The sequence below is a fragment of the Microcaecilia unicolor genome, chromosome 1 (genome assembly GCF_901765095.1).
Source record: "Microcaecilia unicolor chromosome 1, aMicUni1.1, whole genome shotgun sequence".
NCBI lineage: Eukaryota > Metazoa > Chordata > Amphibia > Gymnophiona > Siphonopidae > Microcaecilia > Microcaecilia unicolor.
Window position 1 is genome coordinate 181,441,572 of NC_044031.1, and position 26,138 is coordinate 181,467,709.

The 26,138-nt window shown below is 41.5% G+C and overlaps 1 protein-coding gene across 6 annotated transcripts in view; it reads left to right on the plus strand.

Moving 5' to 3' along the window:
* MRTFA (myocardin related transcription factor A) overlaps positions 1 to 26,138 on the plus strand; it is a 342,546-nt gene that overhangs the window by 168,677 nt on the left and 147,731 nt on the right. For all 6 annotated transcript variants that reach the window (XR_003942109.1, XM_030202867.1, XM_030202876.1 and 3 more), the window contains one exon: positions 1,414 to 1,479. Coding sequence is in view for 5 of the 6 variants with exons in the window: in XM_030202867.1 (XP_030058727.1) it covers positions 1,414 to 1,479 (66 nt within the window). In the remaining variant the exon portion in view is untranslated. The remainder of the gene's footprint in view (positions 1 to 1,413; positions 1,480 to 26,138) is intronic.

A 26,138-nucleotide genomic window follows, 5' to 3' on the forward strand; every position in this document is an offset into this window, starting at 1 on the left:
CGCCAGTGTTTGCTTCTGATCATCCCCCTGTGAATTTTATTTTGTATCCTCTTTGTCACGGCAAATATGGTAACCCTAGTCTGTCCTTCCCACCCCCAGTGCATCCTTCCATCAGCAGGAGGAGTGCGAGCAGTGCAGCTTACTTTTTTGTTTCTTTATCTACCAGTTTTCCTCTGCTGTCAGAACCAGGCAAGGTCCCCATATGTAGGAGTTTCAAAATATTTTATTACGATGTTCTTGTTGGTCTAGGGCCCACCAAAGCATAAACCTACCGTGGCTGAAAATCCCAGTTAACTAGTGAAACTGTTTATAATGGCTTCAGTGTTTTTGAAGATCCAGGAGAAATGACATATCAGTTTAAGAAAAGACAGTTTGCTGCCAGCACATGTGACCTGGCAGCAATTTCCATGTAATCTGTAGGCAAAAAGAAGCTGTAAGTGGCACACTTTGTTTCTGAAAATAAATGCACAAGCTGTACTGAGACCTCTTTGTTGAAAACTACATAGTGGTGAGTGTAATGAAGTGAGTGGTGGGTTTAATTAGTCGGGAACAGGAAGGGAACTGAGCTTGCTGCTTCATCAGTAATGCAAATGGACTGGTGAATTATTGGTCAAGTTGTGCAGGAATGTGGAAGTCACTGAGCTCAAAAAAGTCTCCTTATCAGACTGAGGTGCTACTGAAGGTTTCTGGATGGTGAGGTTGCACTCTGTGGCCTTGGTCACTAACTTTGTGACAAATAAAGTGCAGTGTTTTGGGCTTTGCTCCCCCCCCCCCCCCCCAAACTCACTGAGACAGCACAGGGGGAAATGTTTGCCCATGTTAATGAAGAGATAGAGGGTATCTGTGGAAAAAAAGCAAGTTTTCAACACTCCTCAGAGATAGGCCTGATGGGAGTGGGGGGTGGGAGAGAAGTTTTTTATTTTTTTTTGAGAAGAGAGCTGTTTGTAATAACTGTATTCTGTACTATTTAAATCAACTGTTGCAGTGCTGTTTCTTTAACCTGATTAACAGAGGCTAACTCTTGAAGTTAGCTACAGGGTATTAACTTAGTCTAATACAAAGTATCACTCCTAGCTCTTTTGTTGATCCTTATTTCTACATATCCAAATGGACTAACAGGGCAACCACAACTCTTTGCTAACCTAAACCAAAAAAAAAAACCCTTTTCACTTTTGCAATTCAATTTTTTTATCATTCTATCAAGACCCTTCACAACTTCCTCCCCAGCAGCAACAGTGACGGAAACCACGAAAAATTCAAGCTGCTTCTGCTATTTTTGTAGTCTAAGGGGAACTCTTCTCTTTCTTCCTTTTTGCTTGCCTGCTCTCACTATGATAGGAGTAAACCTTGGTGCTTCCTTTGCTTATTTATTCCTTCACTGATGGGTACTTTCTCTATTCTCCTGTTCTATAGTCCTGCAACTGAAGCTCCAGCAGCGGAGGACACGGGAAGAGCTGGTGAACCAGGGAATCATGCCACGTGAGTACTCACTACGCTAAATGTTTGTTTCCCCAATGGCAAGACCAGGGCATTGTCTTCTGCTCCAAACTGTGCAGTCTTTGTGGAGGGAGGCTAAGTTAGAATTGAATTTTGCACCTTGGTCTCTGTTCTCTTCTGCCTAAGAGCCGGGAGCGTCATCACTGGTCTGTGCTGAAAGTAGTGGGGGGGGGGGGGGGGGGGGGGTTGATGCCGGTCATAGCTGAGGTGCATTTGCAGAGCCATGGCTGGCTCTCTTCTAGTGCTGGAATAGAACGGGATGGTGCAGAGGTGTATTGGCTGATCTATGGGTGCTTGTCTCAGTAGTGGAATAACAGAAGAAGTGCTGTAGGGCACTGTGGGGGGGGGGGGGGGGCTCTGTTTCATGGAATAGCAGGGAAAGTGCTGCAGGGTAATGTGGGGGTCTTAGTACTGGAATAGGGGAAGTGCTGTAGGGCTGTGTGGGGGTCTCAGTACTGGAATAGCAGGGGAAGTGCTGCAGGGCTGTTTGGGGGTCTCAGTACTGGAATAGCAAGGAAAGTGCTGCAGGACTGTGTGGTGTTCTTTCAACTGGAATAGCAGGGCAGGTGCTGCAGTGTTATATGGGGGTCTTAATACTGGAATAGCAGGGGGAGTGCTGCAGGGCTGTCTGAGGGTTTCTACTGGAGTAGCAGGGGAAGTACTTGCAGGTAGGACTGAGGAGCATTGGTAGAGCTGAGTGTTTGACAATTGAGGGAAAGTATTAAGTTTATTGTGTCACTGTTGTGCACATTTAAAGCATGAGTGTAAGAAGATAACTGACACATGGATGTCCATGGACTTATTTTAGCTGTAGATAGAAGCCAGAGAAATTGAACATATTTTGGATGTATTGTAACATTGTAGATGACCATAAAGACATTTATGGTCATCCAGTCTGCCTAACAAGATGGACTCATTACATATGGTATGTGATACTTCATATGTACAGTGGGGGAAATAAGTATTTGATCCCTTGCTGATTTTGTAAGTTTGCCCACTGACAAAGACATGAGCAGCCCATAATTGAAGGGTAGGTTATTGGTAACAGTGAGAGATAGCACATCACAAATTAAATCCGGAAAATCACATTGTGGAAAGTATATGAATTTATTTGCATTCTGCAGAGGGAAATAAGTATTTAATCCCTCTGGCAAACAAGACCTAATACTTGGTGGCAAAACCCTTGTTGGCAAGCACAGCGGTCAGACGTCTTCTGTAGTTGATGATGAGGTTTGCACACATGTCAGGAGGAATTTTGGTCCACTCCTCTTTGCAGATCATCTCTAAATCATTAAGAGTTCTGGGCTGTCGCTTGGCAACTCGCAGCTTCAGCTCCCTCCATAAGTTTTCAATGGGATTAAGGTCTGGTGACTGGCTAGGCCACTCCATGACCCTAATGTGCTTCTTCCTGAGCCACTCCTTTGTTGCCTTGGCTGTATGTTTTGGGTCATTGTCGTGCTGGAAGACCCAGCCACGACCCATTTTTAAGGCCCTGGCGGAGGGAAGGAGGTTGTCACTCAGAATTGTACGGTACATGGCCCCATCCATTCTCCCATTGATGCGGTGAAGTAGTCCTATGCCCTTAGCAGAGAAACACCCCCAAAACATAACATTTCCACCTCCATGCTTGACAGTGGGGACGGTGTTCTTTGGGTCATAGGCAGCATTTCTCTTCCTCCAAACACAGCGAGTTGAGTTCATGCCAAAGAGCTCAATTTTTGTCTCATCTGACCACAGCACCTTCTTCCAATCACTCTCGGCATCATCCAGGTGTTCACTGGCAAACTTCAGACGGGCCGTCACATGTGCCTTCCGGAGCAGGGGGACCTTGCGGGCACTGCAGGATTGCAATCCGTTATGTTGTAATGTGTTACCAATGGTTTTCGTGGTGACAGTGGTCCCAGCTGCCTTGAGATCATTGACAAGTTCCCCCCTTGTAGTTGTAGGCTGATTTCTAACCTTCCTCATGATCAAGGATACCCCACGAGGTGAGATTTTGCGTGGAGCCCCAGATCTTTGTCGATTGACAGTCATTTTGTACTTCTTCCATTTTCTTACTATGGCACCAACAGTTGTCTCCTTCTCGCCCAGCGTCTTACTGATGGTTTTGTAGCCCATTCCAGCCTTGTGCAGGTGTATGATCTTGTCCCTGACATCCTTAGACAGCTCCTTGCTCTTGGCCATTTTGTAGAGGTTAGAGTCTGACTGATTCACTGAGTCTGTGGACAGGTGTCTTTCATACAGGTGACCATTGCCGACAGCTGTCTGTCATGCAGGTAACGAGTTGATTTGGAGCATCTACCTGGTCTGTAGGGGCCAGATCTCTTACTGGTTGGTGGGGGATCAAATACTTATTTCCCTCTGCAGAATGCAAATAAATTCATATACTTTCCACAATGTGATTTTCCGGATTTAATTTGTGATGTGCTATCTCTCACTGTTACCAATAACCTACCCTTCAATTATGGGCTGCTCATGTCTTTGTCAGTGGGCAAACTTACAAAATCAGCAAGGGATCAAATACTTATTTCCCCCACTGTATACCTGGTCTTGATTTGTCCTTGCCATTTTCAGGGAATAGACGTAGAAGTCTTCACAACATTTTCCTTGTTCAAAAATTTTTGAAGTTAACATTGAAGCCCCTGAAAAGCTCCACTCCAAATCTATTCAGCCACGATCAAGGCACACACCGTAGAAGTCTGCTTAGCACTGTCCTTGTTCTCCAACTTCTGAAGCTGAATCCAGTCATGATCAGAGCACAGACCGTAGATGCCTGCCCAGTACTGGCATTGCTTCCCAATTTCTGGTGTTGCGTTCTGATATCTGCTAAGCTTCTTTGGATCTATTCCTTCTGTTATGGAATATGCTAAACGGGATTCCTTTGTGTTTATCCAGCACAGTTTTGAATTCCATTACAGTTTTCATCTCCACCACCTCCCATGAGAGAGCATTCCAGGTATCTACCACCCTCACTGTGAAAAAGTACTTCTTGACATTATTCCTGAGTCTGCCCCCTTTCAACCTCAATTCATGTACTCTAGTTCTACCACCTTCCCGTCTCTGGAAAAGGTTTGTTTGCGCATTAATACCTTCCAAATATTTGAATGTCTCTATCATATCACCCCTGCTTCTCCTTTCCTCCAATGTATACATGTTAGGTCAGTAAGTCTTTCCTCGTACGTCTTGCAGTGCAAATCCCATACCATTTTCGTCACTTTTCTTTGAGCCGCTATCCAGTTCACCATTTTGGGTCCTAAGTTCAGCCTTCTCAGCGTATTCATGAGTCTTCTGTGAGTACTGTATCAAAGGCTTTGCTGAAATCCAAGTAGATTACATTTAGCGCATGTCCTTCATCCACTTCTTTGGTCATCCAGTCAAAGAAATCAAGATTCGTTTGGCAGGATTTTCCTTTGGTATAAGCCATGTTGCCTCGGATCTTGTAACCCGTTGGCTTCTTGAAAGTTAACTGTCCTTTCCTTCATCAGCAACTCCATTATTGTTCCTACCACCGACTTGAGGCTTTCCGGCCTGTAGTTTCCCACTTCTGCCCTGTATCCGCTTTTGTGAAGAGGGACCACATCAACTCATCTCTAGTCCTGAGGAACTTCTGTCTCTAAAGATCTATTAAATCCTGAAGAGGTCTCACTAGGACTTCTCTGTGCTCCCTCAGTATCCTGGGATGTATCCCATCCGGCCCCATAGCTTTGTCCACTTTCAAATTCTCAATCTGTTTATAAACTCTTTCTTCCATGAACGGCACAATATCCACTCCATTCCATTCCCAGATACTTCCTCGGCAAACAACTATTTTCCTTCTCCAGGATTTTCTTCCGTGAACACTGAAGAGAAGTATTTGTTTAGCATGTTTGGCTATGTGCATTCTCAACGTCTTTCAGTCTGCCAATTGCATTCCTTTCATTTCTCCTTTCCCCAATATATCTGAAAAAGGTTTTGTTGCCTCTCTTAACATCTTCAGCTATTTTTTCTTCTGCCTGTGCTTTCGCTAGCCATATTTCCCTCTTTACTTCTTTGAGTTTAATATGACAATCTTTTCTATGATCATATTGCTGCGTTCTTCTGTATTTCTTGAATGAAGCCTCTCTTGCCCTTATTTTTTCAGCCACTTGTTTGCAGAACCATATAGGCTCCCTGTTTCTCTTATTTTTGTTTACTTTCCTTGTGTAAATATCAGTTGCCATATTTATAGCATCTTTCAGCTTGGACCAATGTGCTTCCACTTCACCTATGCATGCTATCAGTTCCCCATTTTACCCAAAATCGGTACGTCTGAAATCCTGTACTTTGAGTTCTGTATGTCCACACTCTATTTTTGCTCTTATATCAAACCATATCATGTGAAGATCATTGGGCATCCACACGGGCATTGGAAACACTTCCTCCATTTGTGAGCACTAGATCCAGCGTCGATGGTTCCCTGGTGGGTTCTGTCACCATTTGTTTGAGCAAGGCACTTTGACAGGCATCCACGATCTCTCTACTTCTTTCCGATTCTGTTGACGGGACTTTCTGATCCACATCAGGCAAATTAAAAAAAAAGGAAAAAAATTACAAAATACTCTTGGCTTTGTTCCAGAAATGGATATGCTGCCTGCAGACTAATGAAAGCATGAGGCATTCATTAAGAGCCAGTACTGGTGCTGCTTTGCTTGGTGGGGTGAAGGGGGAGGTATTGTTATATCATGAATGATTCTGCTATTGCTAAACACTCATGGTATATTTTGTTATTGAAAGGTCATAGTCTTGGAAGTCATCAAGTCCAAGGAACTTTCTCTAATGGGTAGCCCTGATCTCAAGCTATTGCTATTTGCAGACAGTCCTAAAGGACCACGAACTGTCAGGTTTTCAGGATTACCCCTAATGAGTAAGAGAGAGAGCGAGAAACCACACAGCATAAGCACTATGGAGTCCAAAAGAGAGCAGAGATAAACCGAATGCAAAGGAACAAAATTGCTAGTGAAAGTTTATTAAACCAAAAAAAAAAAAGCCTAAAAAAGCACTAAAAATAACCCTATGTGACCATGTTTTGGTATGTAAATGCCTGTGTCGGGTTATTTATATAAAATTCCCAAAGGACTAATAGACAACGTGCCAGCAAATGATGCAGTAGTTGACACCTGTTATTCACAGAATTAAAGTTGCTGCTTTACGAAGATGCAAAAAAAAGCTTCTTGTAATGTGCTTCTTTTGTGCAGATCTGCCTTGTACATATTTAGTAGGGATATCCTAAAAACCTGAGCCATTTGCAGTCGTCGAGGATTGTAAGTGAATAGCACTATAGTGTTGACTCTCAATTTCCAGTTGTCCTCTAGGTTTAAATCCTAGTTGCTGCTATTGGGGTTCATAAGCTTCACCATGGAAATGAACTGCATAATGTATTGTGTGATGGCTTGGGTGTCGAACTTTTCGAGGTGTCACTTTGTCTATCCATTGAGGTTTGTTCAAATTACAGAAAATTATGCATCTTCAGGCTCTGTACAGCAGAGAGAGAGGATCGAGGGGTTTTCCTATGAAGGAAGTCTCCTCTCAATCATTGACCAGTAGGAAATTCCGTTTCTCTCTGGTAGAGTTGGGATGACCCCGATATCTTCCACTTTCTCAGGGTTATGCACAGAATAATAAATTGCATTGGAAGTGCCAGCTTTAGAGGAACAACACTTGGAGTGGGAGCAGTAGCCTTGGCTTGAGTGAGGGGAGCAAGTGGGGTGAGTGCCCCAGGAATGCAGCAGCAGTATTAATCCCAGTGATTTCCCTGTGCCTGTACCCCTGTCACTCTGTGTCTTGGAGGAGGGCAGGGAGTGAAGTGTGTCTAATAAGTGCAGAGAAGGCAGGGGCAGGGACATTGCAGTGGTAAGATTAGGGGCTGGAAGCAGTTAAAGGAAATGGTGGGGGCAGGGTCTTGGTTGTTGGACTAGGAAATGTCTTCTGGTCTGTGTGGAACAGTGGAGGGATAAAAAGTAGAGAAGAGACAGATGACTTGCACAAAGTGATGGTATGGCTACATCAGGCTTTCAAGAGAAGGCAGAGTTGATCAACGTGCAGTGACACTGGGGCATTTGGTAAATTCTCAGATATGATTGTGGGGAGATGGCAAGATTCCCAGCATTGGCTGCATACTGACTTAGCAATCCTTTCCTACTAAGGACCAAAAGGAAAAGAAGCAATATTCTGTAGGCAGTCAAACTTGCATGTGTGACAGCTGAAAGAGATCCTTAGTGCAGTGTAAGAAGTAGTGGCTGGGCATATAGATGGACCAAATGGTTCTTTACTGCCAACATCTGCTGTTACGGTTCACCATATGAAACACTTTAATTTGGCTTTAAAATGTTTGATTGAAAGGGCTGGTTTGTAGAGCAGTTCTTTTAAGCTAGCTTGTGTGCCTCAGTGCCAGTTCCCTATGGGTTGATGGCTTCCGTGTGGTGTCATAGTACAGTGCACTGACCTGCCACTTTTCTGACCAAAATCACTAAGTAGAGAAGTGAATTTGTGTTCCAAAGCTGACACACTAAAGTCTAATAACTAGAGTATGTCTCATGCAAAAATTGCCTGGCATAGCATTTCCTGCTATTTATTCTCCTCTCCTTTCCTATGAGATGGATTCTGTTCACAAAAAATTTACCTAGACCAGGGTGGTCAACCACGGTCCTTGAGGGCCACAACCCAATTGGGTTTTCAAAATTTCCATAATTAATATGCATGAGATCTATTTGTATACAATGGACGCAGTACATGCAAATAGATCTCATGCATATTCATTGTGGAAAGCTTGAAACTCAACTGGGTTGTGACCTTCGATGACCATCGTTACGCAACCCTTACCTAGACCTTTTCCTGTTCAATTAGTTTCTCCTGTCAGGGGTTCAGTTACTGCTTGCTTTGGACAATGTTATTGTATAACCTGGATTGTAGTGTAGGTAGCTGTGGGCAATACCGATTAAGCAAAGATGACAATTTCAGGAATCCTGGAATCTTTGTAAACATCTGGTGACCTTGGCCTTGACATGCTGAACTGTCTCAAGAGGTATAACCTCCATACTACTCCCCTACTACAAGCACGTCCTAACTCTCCAGACAGGTTGCCATAGCAGAGAAGCGAGGTAGACTGCACAGCATCTTCCTAGTCTGGAAAATATCCTTGCATACTTTTGGCTCCTGAATGTCATTCAGAAAGGTTACCTCATAAGATTCTCAAGTCTACTGAGGAGCTATTTCATAATCTTCAAGAATTCTTCAGGCAAGGTTTGCGGGGAGGAGAAGGGTGAAGCTTGCAACACTGATAGATTCCAAATCAGCTTGTAAGAATGCAGGCCACGGTTCCTGTCCTAGCCTGACACTAGCAGAAGCATCTACTGACTTTAATTCATCTTGGAAGACCTAGATCTTGCAGTGACTGACTTATGCAGAAAAGTTGAAGATAGAATTTGGGACTTCCTATGAGCAAATGGACTTAGAGCATAGTGTGCTCTTTGTGTTGGGAAGGCTTATACCATCACAAAATGCTATAGCAGTGATTCATGGATAGTGGGTTTGGGATAACTGGGACAACAGAAACAGGGCTGCTCCTCTTCCCTCTGGACCTGTACATGGGGCCCATGAGTAGGTGAATGTTCACAGATCCTACCCTCTCCTATGTGGGTGTCTTGTTATACTGGAAATCCATACAGAATACCAGTGGTGAACATACACTGACACCAGAAGATCTTGTGCTACTGCTGCTGTTTTCATGCTTTGGACAAATTGAAGGAGAAGTGGATGGGAGGGGTGTGACATTTTGTTTCCATAATTATCTGGGGGTCACACAAATGTAGGTGTCATATTGGACAAAAGTTCAGGAAGCACTGCACTGTAAAGTGGAAAATTTACATTATCTCATACAGTATTTGAAGATGTGTCCTCCAAACCTCTGTGAATCCCACCCTGTGTGAGGTATTGCTGTTTTCTGAGCTAAGGTTTGCAGTGGATAACTTAGTGGACAGAATGATTCCTTCCCCCCCCCCCCCCCCACCTGATCACATAAGAATAGCCATACTGGGTCAGACCAATGGTCCATCTAGCCCAGTATCCTGTTTCCAACAGTGGCTAAGCAAGGTCAAAAGTACCTGGCAGAAACCCAGATAGTGGCAACATTCCATTCTACCAATTCCAGGACCAACAGTAGCTTTCCCATGTGTAACTCAATAGCAGACTATGGGCTTTTCCTCCAGGAAGTTGTTCAAACCTTTTTTAAACTCGGATACGCTGATTGCTATTACTACATCCTTCAGCAAAGAGTTCCAGAGCTTAACTATTTGTTGAGTGAAAAAATATTTCCTCCAATTTGTTTTAAAATTATTTCCATGTAACTTGAATGTCCCCAAGTCTTTGTATTTTTGGAACGAGTAAAAATTGATTCACTTCTACTGTTTTACATCATTCAGGATTTTATAGACCTCAATCATATCTCCCTTCATCTTTCTCTTTTCTAAGCTGAAGAGCCCTAACCTCTTTAGCTTTTCCTCATATGAGAGGAGTTCCATCCCCTTTATCACTTTGGTCACTCTTCTTTGAACCTTTTCTAATTCTGCTATATCTTTTTTGAGATACAGTGACCAGAACAGAATGCATTACACAAGGTGAGGTCGCACCATGGAGCAGTACAGAGGCATTATAGTATTTTCAGTCTTATTCACCATCCCTTTCCTAATAATTCCTAGCATCTTATTTGCTTTTTTGGCCACCGCCGCTGCACAAAAGGCAGAAAATTTCAGCGTATTATCTACAATGACACCTAGATCTTTTTCTTGGGTGCTCACCCCAAGGTAACTATGATTTGGATCACTCTTTCCAATGTGTATCACTTTGCATTTGTCCACATTAAATAACTTCTGCCATTTGAATGCCCAGTCTTCCAATTTCCTAAGGTCTTTTACACAGTTCGCATGTGTTTTAACAACTTTGAATAGTTCTCATCTGAATCACTCCTGGAACCCTTTTTAAAAATCAGCATTACATTGGCCACCCTCCAGTCTTCAGGTACTATGGATGGTTTTAATGACAGGTTACATATTGCTAACAGATCAGTAATTTCATGCTTGAGTTCTTTCATTACCCTTAGATCTATGCCATCCAGTCCAGGTGATTTACTGCTCTTTTTAATTGATTGATTTGGTTTAGTGTGTCTGCCAGGTTTACCAAGATTTCTTTCAGTTCCTTTGCATCATCACCCTTGAAAACCATTTCCTTTACAGGTAGATCTCTTACATTTTCTTCCGTAAAGACCAAAGCAAAGAATTCATTCAATTTCTTCGCTTTAGCCTTGTCCTCCCTGACTGTCCCTTTTGCTCCTTCATGATCTAACGATCCCACAGATTCCCTCGCAGGCTTTCTGCTTCTGATGTACCTGTAAAGATTGTTACTTTGAGTTTTAGCCTCTGTGGCAAGTTTCTCTTCATATTCTCGTTTAGCCTTCTTTTATCAGTGCGTTGCATCTGATTTGCCCAAAAATGGGAAGGTACAAAACCCTGAACATTGTGTGTGGGGTTCCCCCCCTTTAAAAAAATAAAATAAACAAACAAACATGTATTGCACTTTTTGAATGTCTTCTTTTTTTTTTTTCCCTACAGATTACACAGTGACCTCCTTGTACCTTATCTGTATAAAATGTCTCTGCTTATAATGACGTTTTAAATACTAAAGAGCTTTTAGAAGCTTATTACAAAAAAATTTTAAGTTGGTGGAGCAAAGATATTATGATTGGCGTTTTACCCCTTCATATTGTATGCTGCCATTCTGTACCTACCAACTGTAACCCACTCTCTCCCCCCCCCCCCCCCCCCCCCAATCATCTACTAAACCTTTTTACAGGCTCAAGAGAGCTTAGAATAATCAGCAGTCCATACTGTCTGGTCAGTCCAGAGCATCCTTAGGAGTGAAAATGTTTCTTTACTGGCTTTATACAGCATGCCAAAGTAGTAAATCTGATTTCATTTGCTATCCTAAGTCTCTCCCCTTCCCCTGCACATCATGGCTTGTGCTATGTTAGGGTTGTCTTAAGATTAAGACCTATAATTATGCCCTTTCCAAGATATGACATTTGAGAAAGTCATTACCAGCAGAGGCATGATGTACAGTCTGTGTTCCTGAAGTGGTAATAATGATAGGAATATTCTTATATAACATCTTTCTATAAAACATTAAATAAAAAAAACAACCCACGTGTTTGCAGAGACTGAACATAGTTCTCATAAGCTCAGTTATAAGTGACAGTCATCTTCACTTTGGACAGATGAGCCTCAGAATCAGTTATGCCAACAGTGGAAGATATTAGCTGCAGATATTTTTCAGATTTAAATGGGAGCTTTAATTCTCCTTGTTTGGTCATACTTCAGAAAGTGCCATTACCCCAGGGGATTGGCATAAGCCATTAACCCACCTGTACTGTATAGATTTTCAGGTTCAGCATAGGCCAAGAAGGTGTACAGTCTTTGGCTCACCTTTCAGATCCTATACTTGGAGCTACCGTCTTTATATTCAGCTTATCTGTGATGCTGCATTTTGTGTGCCATATGCATTTAGGATGAATTTTCTGTTAGAAATTTGGCCATGCTTCACAATCATCTTCATATTTTGCTTTGAAAAATAAGATTTTAATGTGAATAAAATGAATCCAGTCTATAAATACGCACTGTATATAAATATATAAGGGAATGCAAAGGCAGAGAGCTTGTAAGTGTAGTGTAGAGGAATTGGCAATCTTACACATGATCCTAGTTAAAGGCAGAGAATGTCAAATATGGCTGACTTTTGACACCTCTAATTCCTTTGTGTTGTGTTCAGTATCCTGCTCTGTATCTTCTTCAGTGCCATGGAACTAAAGCATTCCAATTATGGTTCCAAACTTTGTGACATAGGTTAGAGCAACCATTTCTGGGAAAGGCAATCCAATATACCACCCCAAGTGCACAATTACAGAGATAATAACCAGGGCATAAGAGATTCAGAATAATTCAAGGCATAGTGTGAGGTTGGAGCAGAGGAGTATCCTGATGGTTAAAACAGCAGGTTGGGAACTGGAAGGCCCAGGCTCCATCCCATGGTTGGTTTGGACAAGTTACTTAACCCTCCATGTCTTGGGAGACGGTAATGGCAAACCACTCCTGTTTCATGCCAAGATAACCACAAGGAGGTGGAGCTCCCTCAGTGTGTGAGCACCAGGAGTCACCTTTGACTTGAGGGCACATCTAGATCTAGAGGATGAGGTCCCAAGGTATCATGAACTGCAGGTATGTAAGCATGAGTAATAACAGGGTTGCTAGACCCAAACTTGGGAAATAGCAAAGTGGGGAGAGTTAAAAATACAGACATTACTAATTAGAAGCAGTAGTTAGCAAGGAGCCCTCCAGGATCATGACATGGAGAAGAGCGGGGAAGAGCAGAGATCCAGTGGCTGTATCAGATGATGGGACTTGCTTTGCAACCCCTCTGTACTTGAAGTTTCTCTCTGTGAATCATTCTGGGTCTGTGGCTACACATGCCCACTTTGGGTGTTTATAATATCACTGGATGCTGACTTGTGAATAAGTATGAATTTTTTTTTTATTTTATTTATTTATTAGTTTAAATCATTATTTCACAACAAATTATGATCATGTAATAGGCATTAACATCAGGAAAAGAAAAAAAAAAGGAAAAATAAAATTTATAGCCATTTCGTCCACTAAAAATAAAGAAACATTGGTTCCAAGAATAAAGAAATACATAACAAAAGCAATTAAGTAAGTCCCACCAGTTGCTACCTAGGGGTTACTGATCCCAGCCTGCTATATTATGGTGGGCATATAACATTCATATCTACTCTAGCATCAAGAAATTCTTTTAACTGTTTAGGGTCAACAAATTGAAATTGTTTACCCTCAAGCATTAAATTACAAATACAAGGAAATCGTAAAGTGAAATTTATTCCCATGGCCAACACTCTCGGACGCATTTCCAAAAAGGCCCTGCGTCTAACTTGAGTGGGTCTTGAGAGGTCAGGAAAAACACGGACCTTTGATCCCATAAACAGATTTTCTAAGTGTCTTAGGGAAAGTCTTAATATTGCATTACGATCTGGCTCCAAAGCAAAAGTAACAAGCAAAGTAGACCTCTGTGTAACAATCTCCAGTGAGCTCTCTAGGAATGAAGTTAAATTCATTCCATCCCCTTTCCCTGGGAGATGTCCATCACCCCCTTGTGGGTTCCAGATATAATAGGCCCGTGTTATGGGGGGCAATGAATCCTTGTCCATTCCTAGAATGTCCACGATATATTTCTTAACCATTTCAATCGGTGAAATTAAAGGCGACTTAGGGAAGTTGAGAAACCTAAGATTAAGTCTCCGAATCTGATTCTCCAGGTATTCTGTCCGTTTATGAAGAAAAATGTTATCCTTAATCAAAGCTGACTCCAAAGTTCCCCTCTCTTGTAATTTAATATGTAAATTTTCCAGTTTCAAGGCCTGTTGTGCTGATGCCTGTGCTTGGAGTAGCGCAGCTTGAGAAATAGTTTTAATATGTTCAGTATTTTCTTTTATTGAAGGTTGCATAGAGACCTGAATATTATGCACCATGTCCCATAGTGACTCAAGTGTCACAATTGCAGGTTTAATCACGCCTAAATTTCCAGGAAAGGGTTGAGTCTGAATACCAACTTGCGAAAGTTTAGAAACAATTTCCAAAGGAAGTACCTGAGAGGCTGATTGAAGAAGTGTTTCTTTCAGTTGGATTTCATTTTCTATCGTCGCAGACCTTCCCTCGAGCAGGCTTGGCTGAGCGTTTACGTTCTCCTTCCCTGCTTGGGCTGCCGGCGATTCCCTTCCGGGTTGAGGCGGGGCAATGCGTTCTACAGGGCTCAGAGAAGCCCCGTCGGCGCTTTCGATCGACGCCGATGCGTCGAGAGCAGCAGAGGGGGTCGAAGTTCCCCGAGGTCCCGGTAGTTGCTTCGGGAACTGAAGAGTCGATTGCCGTAGCGCCGAGGACGTTTCAGGAGCCGAGGAACGCTCCTTAACTTTCCCCCTCCGTTTCCCCATCAAAGAGGTCGCAGAAGCGGCGAAATCAGCAAAAAAACTACAGAGTCACCTCAGCAGCTAACTCGGGTGCGACCAGTCAGAGCGCCATCTTGGAACTGTGAATAAGTATGAATTTGAATCAGGTTTTTTGGAAATCATCTTCAACAAGAGACTGAAGTCTTTTTATTTATTTTTTGGTTTGTTTTTGTCTTCCTAATTTTATCATTCTTATTTTTATAAAATATGTGAGCATATTATCCAATAGTGCTCACACAGATTTGCTTTCCTATGGCTTAAAAAAATCGAGCCGGCTTATTTGAACAAGTGCAGGAGTAACTGCACAACTACCATTTCGTGTGTTTTCTCTTTTGTTTTTTTTTTTCTGGATTGCAAAGTGAGTGCAATTTTGTTCTCATCTTTTGCCGCTGAAAGGAAGGATTTTCCCACTCTCACCAAGTCTTTAGTGGGGTCCCACCAAAAGAACATTTTAAAATATTTTATCCTTTTCCTTTTTTTCCCCCTTGACAGAAAAATTGAATTTGATTTGGTTGAGAGACTTGTTACAGTGGGCGCAGTCAGTTTTCAGGTGTTCTTGTGATTGGAAAATGCCCATTAAGGACATATAGACCATATGAATGGTCTTACAGACAAGTAGACTAACCCTCAATTTTGCCAATTTGCGGCTTTTTGGATTTAGTGCATCAAGACATCAGTATTTAGCTAGGAACAAGTGGACTAAGCTGAAAGCCAATTAATTTTGCAGATTTTTGCATGTGATAAACAGGCTATCCCCATCAACCAAATAGACAAATGGACCAGCCACCTCAAGTGTGAAAAATGGGTTAGCCCACTTGTCCGTAAGACCATCGTTATGATGTTTCACTGAAATGTGGCTCAAGGATGGTGAGCTTGGGCTGCTTCTCCCAATACTTTGCCCATGGTTTGTCTAAACATGGAAGAGAAGGTTGCAGTTATCTTCTTTAAGCTTATGACTTGCTCCACCCAGTCACTGAATTCTTTACAACTCTTTGATGCCCTTCTGTTTCACTTTTCAGGGGTTTCTTCTCTTAGTGCTCTCTCTGTAAATGTGGATTGTGATGGTGAATGATACATTATTTCTGGATGGACTAATTGTCATGATTTCTGTCTTCTGCATTGTTTGAACTTGCTAGTTCTGGCTTACTTGTAGGTAGTCCTTCAACCCAGGACAAGCAAGACTTGTACAGAGTTTTGAGTTAATTTATTGTCTTTAACTTACTGACTCCTTCTTCTGCCTTGTTAGCTTAGATACTTAAATTCAACTGAAAGCTATAGTCATTTTGCTTGGATGTCTTGATAATTCTTACTTTTACTGTACAAATCTCAGCTGGAGTTTAGAAATTCTTTTCTGCATTTTTTTTAATTTATCAAGATTTGAAATTTTATCACATTCAAAGAAGTGATAATTGAAAATGTACATAATACATGAAAACCACCATTATCCTCAATATTCGTCCACAATAGAAGAAAAAGAACACAATAGAAAAAGGAAAATAGTATATTAAAGTTAGAGATCCACCTCAAGCTATACCCATAGCTGACTTAACCAACGTCCCGTTTAACCTTAAGCAGACACAACCCAAGGATTTTAACATCTTCCCTAGGTCTCAAAAGTTTAGAAGTTGCTTGGATTAAAAAAAAATGTTACCCTCAAACAAAACTAAACTATTGACGTTTCCCTGTACAGTATTTAAGAGCTGCACCCAGGGCAAAAACTCTTGGCTTATAGGCCAAGAATTCCTGTCTCCTTTTCTGTGTAGCATCTAAAAATCCAGTAGTTTTTATTGGATATGAATGAAGTTCAAATTTTCATCCATGCCCTTTAAATCATCTGGATTACTGCAGCTGTCTTTTCTGCTGGTTTGAAGTGCTCTCTGCTAAACCTCTTCAGTGGTTTCAAAACAAAACACTGCTGTTGAGCTTCTTAATGGTGCTCAGAGGTACATCCGTGTTACACTGCTGCTGATGGAACAATGCTGGCTGCCTGTTCTCAAGATCTTCCTTGTGCCCCATTGTGCCTTGTATCAAGATCTTCCTGTCTGTTTCTCAGATGTACTCTTTACCCACTCTACTTCTCACCCAATTAATCTCTGCAAAATGTGTCTTTATTCCAGCCATTTCAACAGTTAGACTAGAATCTACTTGCTGCACTGCTTTCAGCTATCTTGCACTTTCCTGTGGAATTCCTTGCCCCAGGACTTGAAAACAGAAACCTCTTGCCTCCAGTTCAGAGCTGTGATAAAATGTTGGCATCTTTTGCTGGCTTTTTGAATGGTGGATGAAGCAATAAAGACAACAATTTGGATGTCTTATTGTTTTTCACCTTGAATGTTTTATGATTTTACTTTATTGAAGATTTAGAAATATTTCTTGAATTCTGTCCAAATGTGGCTTATTACCTTGTGTCTTGGCTTTGTTTGATCTTATGGTTTTTCTCTTCTGTTGTTTTTTTGGTATTTATATAAAACTATTATGCAAATGAAAGGTGGTGTATCAACTTAATAAAATTGTCACCTTTTGCACTGTTTCAGATATATGCTCTTTTTCTAAATTGTTTCACTGAAAATTTTAAAGTGTCATCTTCCAGTGTTTCAATAACAAAGGCACAGCGTAAATCAGAGAGGAGAGATTCCAGTAGACCACAGGCCCATATCCCATAAGCTGGTGGGAAGAGTAGCATAGAGAGAATACTTCCAAGAAAAGGAAGTCATCTTTAATTTAATATAAACATTTATATTCCACTTGATGTTCAGGGTACATCCTTATACAAAATAAGTTCATCCATAAGTGCATAGCAAATGTACAGAACAATACACCAGACTATACTAAAAAGTAAATAAATTAACAAACGAGAATAGCTTAGTTAATGAAGCAAATAAGTTTGGAATAACCACATTTGAAGGGCGTGCTGAAACTGTCCCATAAACTGTCGTACTATGCAATTCTTTGAGTAAGGAATTCCACAGTTTCCCACAAACAAAATTGTTTTGGGGTACACCTGCACAATGCTGCTGACAATGTAGAACATACAAGAATGCAAATCGGCTCAAGTAATCTGGTGCAAGACCATGGACTATCTTAAATAAAAACAGTGAAACCTTGAGAAGGATTCATGCCCACAAAGGAGACCAGTGCAATGGGATCAAATAGGTTGGCGCCATGTCCCACTTAGAGCCACCCCCATATCAGCTACTTAGAATCCCTCTCCCCATTTTATCAACTTAGCTGCCACACTTTGTAGTTCAGTGTTTGTCTAGGACCCAGCAGAGTTATATGACAGTAGTCCAAGTTAGTTAGGACTGCAGAATACACAACCTTCTGTAGCCCCACCTCAAGGTTCACCCCGATTTGTTGAATTAGTCTTAAGTTGTAAAAAGAAAAAAATAGTTCCTTACCACAGCAGCAACCTCTGATAGTCCATAGTGAATCTGTAATCCATAAACATACTGAATATTTTTGACTCACAATTTAGGGGAATAATGATAACTGCTAGAGTGGGGCTTATCCCACTATATGAGTGATTCCCAAACCTTTTACTATAGATAAGCAGCATAAAATCTGTTTTATTCTTTTGGGATCTTGCCAAGCACTTGTGACCTGGATTGGCCACTGTTGGAAACAGGATAGTGGGCTTGATGGGCCTTCAGCCTGTCTCAGTATAGCAATGCTTATGTTCTTATGTTAACCCCTAAAATATTCTTTCATACACCTAGGAATCCTCAATTTAAACCATATAAACAGAGGCATAGGCAGAAGTCCATTTGAGGGGGGCAGGGGTGGTCTTGGTAACCCACTCATTTCTTCTCAGCTCTTCTCCCTCCCCCCTCTTGACAGCATTAAGCCCTACCTTTGCTGGTGAGGATGTCCAAGCACCACCAGCTGACAAGGTCCGCTGCCTGAGCCCCGCCCGTGCTGCATGAGCAATGAGGAAATCAGCGATGTACTTCAGCCACCGACTTCCTCACTATTCAGGTGGGCGTTGGAATAGCTATGTTTTAACAGCCATTTTGAATTTTGGAAAAGAGGTTTCCCAACTGGGTATCTCACGCCCCTTAGTGCTGGAAGACACGATTCAATGACATCTGCTTCAGCATCCTCAGCACCATGTGGTATTAACCATAGACACATCACATATAGAATGGAGGGCTTATGTACTATCTCTTCACATTCAAGGAGCTTTGATGAAGCAAGAGAAACCATATTAAATCAATTTCCTAGAACTTAGTACAGTCTTCATTGCATGTGAAGGTTTTGCCAATATGTTGTCTTGAAGAAGAATTTTTATCCAAAAAAACAAGGTGGAACTGAATCTTTTATCCTATGCGAGGAGGCAGTAGAGATCTGGAACAGGTAGTTTCTTTTAGGATGCCCATTTCAGTAATATACTTTTCGGGGACACAGAGAGTATGACTGTAGAAAAATTCAGTCATTGCCTGGACCTTCAGGGGGGACAAGATGACATAGACAATATCTTTCCTCAGTGAGGAGTTCCAGCAATAGATCTCTTTGTGTTAGAAGGTAATGAGAAACTTCTGCTATTCTACTCTGTAATACCAAGAAAGAGCAGATTAATGGCAGAGTCTTCTTGTGTACGTTGAGGAACATGGCTCTTTTTTTGCTTATCCCCCTATTCCACTAATATTCAGGAACTTACATAAGATAATACAAGACAAGATCTTCCATGATCTTTGCACCCTGTCCTAGCCATGTCAGATTTGGTTTCCTCATCTGTGTTTGGCTATAAACCACAACACTAATTTGTCTAGCAGAATCTCCTTTCCTGATATCGCAGGATGAAGGAACAGTAGGCCATGAATGTTTGGATGAACTATCACCAACAGCATGGGTGTTAAACACTCATTACTAGCATCTCTGCAACTTTCTAAAGATATGGAAGGTGTTCTAATGTTTCTTTCTGGATAATACAGGAATATTGTACAACTTTGAGTGTTAAAGAGTCTTCACTGAGTTTTATACTGTTAACTTGTTCCCTTGTATCTCAAAATGTAGGAATGTACCCAGCCAAGTTGATAGGATTGACACAAATTTGCATATTTTGAGAACCATTATATGCACATTTATCTTGTGAAAAGTTCATTATAGTAAACTGAAAACTTAACTGATTCAGAGTTACGAAGTGCACTCTGCCAAATTTATGAAGGGGACAGGAAACCCATTCCATGGGACTCCCAACATAATTCTAGCTGGGTTTATGAAAGCATCTTTTGATCGCATGGAAACAGCACAGTTAAAAATACTTGATCAAAAAAGTTTCGTTGGAAGTAATAACTCCGACTAGAAGAGCACGTGAATTTCAGGCAGTCATCCTCTATTCCCAATATCTCAATTTTGTTGTAGTAGGTAGTCCTATGAACTCACCCTAATGCTTTACTAAATATGATATTAGCCTCTCCTATCACTTAATTCATAGTGCTTCCCACTTTTTTTAATGGTCTTATGCTTGAAAAGGTGAACACACTTTGTGTGCCTTTTGTGCATGAAAAGATTCCAGTCTTGTCGCCAGTCCATTAAATTCTGTGCATCTTTTCATCCAAACAAATTAGGAGTTGTAGAAAAGGAGCTGTATAAAATTGGTTAGCAGACTGCATATCCCTCTGCTTAAATCTAAACCATCCTATAAAACAGGTCAGACCTATGGCAATATCTGTTGCCCATCTCAGCTCTTTTCCGTTTATAAAGCTGCAACATGATTTTTCATTTTAATTCATACCTTTACATCCCATTGCTTGTCTGGACAGTGTCTTTTAAGAGAAAGTGCTTTTGGGCAGCCAAATCCAGAGATCAAAGACAAATGGGTCGACTCACAGCTATTGGATTTCCCACTTGTTGGCTGATTCTGGTGCTGGTCAGTGGAGAAAGCAAACCTGTTTACCTGCAAGAGAGGTTCTCTTTAGACAACAGGCTAAGTCAGACACATGCATAGCCACCCACCATCCCAGAGTAGTGATGCCTAAACAGTTAATGGCTTTGTGGGAACCCCCAAACATGCTCAGAAAAACTTTCTAGGCTTTTTAGAGCTCTTGAGAGCAAGCTGGTTGTGCCAAAAGATTGCATCAGTTACAGAAGTGAGGCGAATACAAAGAGGATTTTCAATATTTATTTATTTATTTTGGATTTTGCTCACACCTTTTTCAGTAGGTAGCTCAAGGTGAGTTACATTCAGGTACACTGGGTATTTCTCTTTTCCTGGAGGGCTCACAATCTGTTTGTACCTGAGGCAATGGAGGGTTAAGTTACTTGCCCAAGATCACAAGGAGCAGCAGTGGGATTTGAACCGGCCACCCGGATTTCAAGACCGTAGCTCTAACCACTAGGCCACCTTTATTATAGTCATACTAGCAACACATAGATGAACTGACATGGCTGTGTTTCGGTGTGTGAGCCTGCCTCAGGGGTCATCAAACCTGTGTATATATATGTTGATAGAAATACAGCTGGCTTGTATTGAAAAAAAATTATTCTTTGTGGGACTAATCGCAGTGTATAAATCAGGCACTTCTACCATGCTACACATCTGCTCTGGAAAGACGGTGACGTAATGCAAGTGAAAAAAAAAAAAAGATTGCATCACTCACTTGTGTCTGATTATCCTGTCGCCAACAGAGAATTCCGTTACAGACAAGCAGCTTCCCTATATGTTCATTTTGCCTCATTTTACCAATAAAATTACATTTTACACCCCTCACTAATTATCTATAGCACTACCACCAATAAAGTATTCTGCCAGCCTCCTTAACTCAGCATCCTTAATATAGGCTCAATATCTTGAAGTATAAACCCCTAGCACATCAACACACCTAAATCTCTTGTTCTTTTCTGAAGTTCCTTTATTGAATAACATAGATGATTACTCACAGTTAGATGTTCATAATCACAAAGGAACCCTGTAGTTTGTGAGCTGTATCAGTGGAGAGAAGGTAGAAGTTTAACCAGGATCAGCTAGTTGTAGAGATAAGAAAAGTAGTTTCACAGATAGAGGCAGCTCAGAGTTAGGTGTTTGGGAGTGCTGTACCCTCTTTTAGGAGGGTATATTATCCTACTTATGAAAGATCAAATAAAGTGACACAGGGATTTTTTTTTTATATAAATTAACTGATCAGACGGGTTAAGAATTATTTTCTACCTGATCATTTAAAATTACTTACTCAGGCTATTATATTATCTGTTTTAGATTATTGTAATGTTTTATATGTTGGTTGTACTGATAGAGCCTTCACCCATTTACAAATTCTTCAAAACACGGCAGTCCAACTACTTTTTAAAGTTTACCGCTTGGAAAAGATTATGCCATTTTTAGTTAAGTTGCATTGGCTGTGTATGTTGCTTTTTCAAAAATTGTATTACAGTTTCTAAAATTCTACATTGTTCTGCCCCAAGTTGTATGCCTCACTTACCTCTTCTTCCTAACTCCATGAGATGTTCCTGAGCTAGGAATGATCTATTACTCCATTATCCTTCAACAAGTAACATAAAAGTGATCTTAATGCTTCCTTTCCATATTAGGTTGTTAAAATATTGGAACTCCTTGTCATTGGAGATGAGGCTGGAACCCTCCTATACTAGATTTAAGAAATTGTTAAAAGCTTTTCTATTTAGGAAATTTCTGGTTCTGTAACGGTTGTTTATATTTTGTATATTGTAATTTGGGAAATAATTTTCTCTTAAATTATTTTGTAAACCGCTCTAGACCTTCAGTAAAATGCAAGATATAAGTCCCTGTATTGTAATTGTAAACTTAGAAGATGTGGTTAAACTTCTTAGTTGTATATACACAAATGGGTGTAATGGAAGTATGTTTGAGAAAATCCTTGCACAAATAGAATAAATGTACACATGAGGCCTGATTGAGACATTTTATTTTATTCAGCTGATAAGTAGAAATAAAATAATGAAGTACTCATAATAGCTAAAATGATCAGTCTTCACTTAGGTTCCACCAAAAGATCTTTGGATTTCTGTTTTCATCCTTTCTCCGCTTAATGTAAGACAGGTTTTGCCCGCAGAGTTGCTCCTTTTAAACACTGGCTGCAAATTCCTTTTCCAAAGGGGTACGACATACATGTAGCATCTTGAAGATCTGACAAGCCAAATTTCTTGCATTTTGGCTAAGTCACAGAGGCAGTACAGACATGCACATACATTATTCAGACGTAGTGTTCATTCTGTTCTTCTAAAGGTACATATTGTATGTGGTACACTGTGTTCACCCTTGAGACCAGGCAGGTTCTGTATAGCATTAAAAAGCTGCATAATATGCCTCTGTGCTCTACATGGGTGAGTGTTGTGTTGCTTTCCACTAGATGCTGGCAGTGTATTTAATTTTCTCATTTATCACATGCTTATTTTGTGTGTTTGGGATTTGCATGGACTTGGGCATTTTCTGTATTTATTTTTTTTTGTATTTTGAGCTCAGTCAAAACCATGGCTGGAATTGATCACTTTGAGTCTTTATTCCTATCTACCTGAGAAATGATCCCCTATTTTACTATCTGTACAATGTACCTAATTTAGTCCTTGCAGTGACTATCCCGGGACAGGGCATGCACTGGTGCTCCTCATGGTGCTCATCCATGGGCCCTGAATTTAACCACTAGATGATGATATTCCTTGAGTTTGACTCCTTCCTTTCCCCCTCCACTGTGGGCTTCAAACACTGCCTCTGTAGTAAAGGTGTGCATGGGGACATACCCTAATCCCCCATCCCCACCCTATCAGTTCTTTTCTATTCCCACCCCATCCTCATCCCTGACATATTGGTACTGACCCCATACCATCCCCATAGGTTTCTTTCCCACACCCGAACCCAACCCAACCCACATTTGAAAGATGTTGTAAATTCAAACAAAACATAAAGGGCCCTATTTATTAAGGTGCACTAGCGTCTTTAGAATGTGCTATATTCCTATGGGTGTTCCTAGAGTTAGCACATGCTAAATTTTAGTGCGTACTAAAAACGCTAGCTAACCTACAGTGCAGCTTAGTAAACATAGCCCAAAATGCATTCTATAACCTGTTAAAATTTAACACAAAACAATAGGTATTACTTTGTTAAATATTCAAGAAAACCATCTTATTATTAACTTTGTTTTCTTAAATATCAAAGGCCCTAATGTTCTCACAATACTACATTATGATGATGTGGTGGTGACAGGAGTTCCAAGTAAAGGTGTGCACGGGGATAAATTTGATCTCCACCCCCTAGTCAGTTCTTTTCTATCCCCACCCCATCCCCTCATCATCCCTGCAAATTTCCTGTTATCTCCGTTTCCGTGCACACCTCTACTTTGCAGCTTCCCCATGCAGTCTGTGGAGCAGAAGACCTGACTGAGGGCCAGCCCCACCATTTTTGTTTGGACACTGTACAGATTCTGCTGCGTATCTGGACCAGTGGCGTAGCCAAGGGTGGGCCCACTTTGGACTCAGGCCCACCCAGTAGCAGCACATCCATGATGTGGTTGGCAGAGATTCCGAAGCCCCACTAGCTGAAAACTCCCAACAACTGTCCCTCTTGCATACCTTGTAAACAGCAGATCTTCACCTGCAGCAAGCAGCAACTGATACATACTGCTCACATCGGCCCCTAGCCATTTCTCTGATGTAGTCCCGCCTATGCGGAAACAGGAAGTTGCAGCAGTGGGAAGGCTGTAGGACCAACATGACCAGTGTATTAGTTGCTATTTAAAAGGTATGCGGGAGAGGGGGGATGTTTGAGACCATATGGCATGCAGACTAGAGAAGGAGAGACCAAATCACCTGTAGGACTGGGTGGGGTTCTTCTGCCCACCCATCTTGGGCCCAGGCCCACCCAAAATTGGGCGTCTGGCTACGCCCCTGCCCTGGACACAAGCATGAAGCTCTCCAGGCATCCAGATTCTGACACAGATCCTGAGAAGTTGTTTGTTTGCACAGTTCTGAAATAGCACATTTTTGCCCATGACTTTTATTTTCTTGCCATTGGCAGAAGAAAAAAAAAAAAAAGGTTGAAAGCAAAATCTTGTGGAGAAAGTTCTGTTAAGACTGTTGCTTAAGAAGCCTTAATTTTAACCTTTAAGGGCAAAGGTCTGTCAGTGGTACATGCACAAGTACTACTTGCAAATATTTTCACTTTTCCCTTCCTCAGTGCACTGGTCAAAGGGTGTACCATTTCAATATTTTGCAATCGCAGTGACTTGCAAGCTTTGTGCTCTTAATGTGGCCCAGGTCTTGAGCCCCCTTCTCCCCCCCCCCCCCCCCCCCCATCCTTTGCTGCACAGTTTCTCCATGCAATTTTGAATATTTTTACTGCTGTAATAGTCAATTGCTCATGTTTGATTTATTCTTACTGTACACCACCTTGAGTGAATTCCTTCAAAAAGACGGCAAATAAATCCTAATAATTAAAAGTAATGTTTAGTTTTCATGACAGCTAAGCCAAGCAGGCTATACATAATAATCCGATAGACTGCTAGCAATGATAGCACGGGGCAGTTTACAAAAGCATGGCATGTGGAAGTTTCTTGTATTGAGTAGATCAATCAGATCCCAGGTGCAGAAGCTTTAGTGTTGCTTTGCATTTGGAGTCTGTCTTAAATTCAGCAAGTCTCACAGGCCCTGGCCACAGCAGTAAGTGAAAGGGTACTGGGTGTCCTAGGCACATTTTTAATTTTGTACATCCCCCACCCCTCCTAACCCTTACTTGCATACAGTGGTGGAAATAAGTATTTGATCCCTTGCTGATTTTGTAAGTTTGCCCACTGACAAAGACATGAGCAGCCCATAATTGAAGGGTAGGTTATTGGTAACAGTGAGAGATAGCACATCACAAATTAAATCCGGAAAATCACATTGTGGAAAGTATATGAATTTATTTGCATTCTGCAGAGGGAAATAAGTATTTGATCCCCCACCAACCAGTAAGAGATCTGGCCCCTACAGACCAGGTAGATGCTCCAAATCAACTCGTTACCTGCATGACAGACAGCTGTCGGCAATGGTCACCTGTATGAAAGACACCTGTCCACAGACTCAGTGAATCAGTCAGACTCTAACCTCTACAAAATGGCCAAGAGCAAGGAGCTGTCTAAGGATGTCAGGGACAAGATCATACACCTGCACAAGGCTGGAATGGGCTACAAAACCATCAGTAAGACGCTGGGCGAGAAGGAGACAACTGTTGGTGCCATAGTAAGAAAATGGAAGAAGTACAAAATGACTGTCAATCGACAAAGATCTGGGGCTCCACGCAAAATCTCACCTCGTGGGGTATCCTTGATCATGAGGAAGGTTAGAAATCAGCCTACAACTACAAGGGGGGAACTTGTCAATGATCTCAAGGCAGCTGGGACCACTGTCACCACGAAAACCATTGGTAATACATTACGACATAACGGATTGCAATCCTGCAGTGCCCGCAAGGTCCCCCTGCTCCGGAAGGCACATGTGACGGCCCGTCTGAAGTTTGCCAGTGAACACCTGGATGATGCCGAGAGTGATTGGGAGAAGGTGCTGTGGTCAGATGAGACAAAAATTGAGCTCTTTGGCATGAACTCAACTCGCCGTG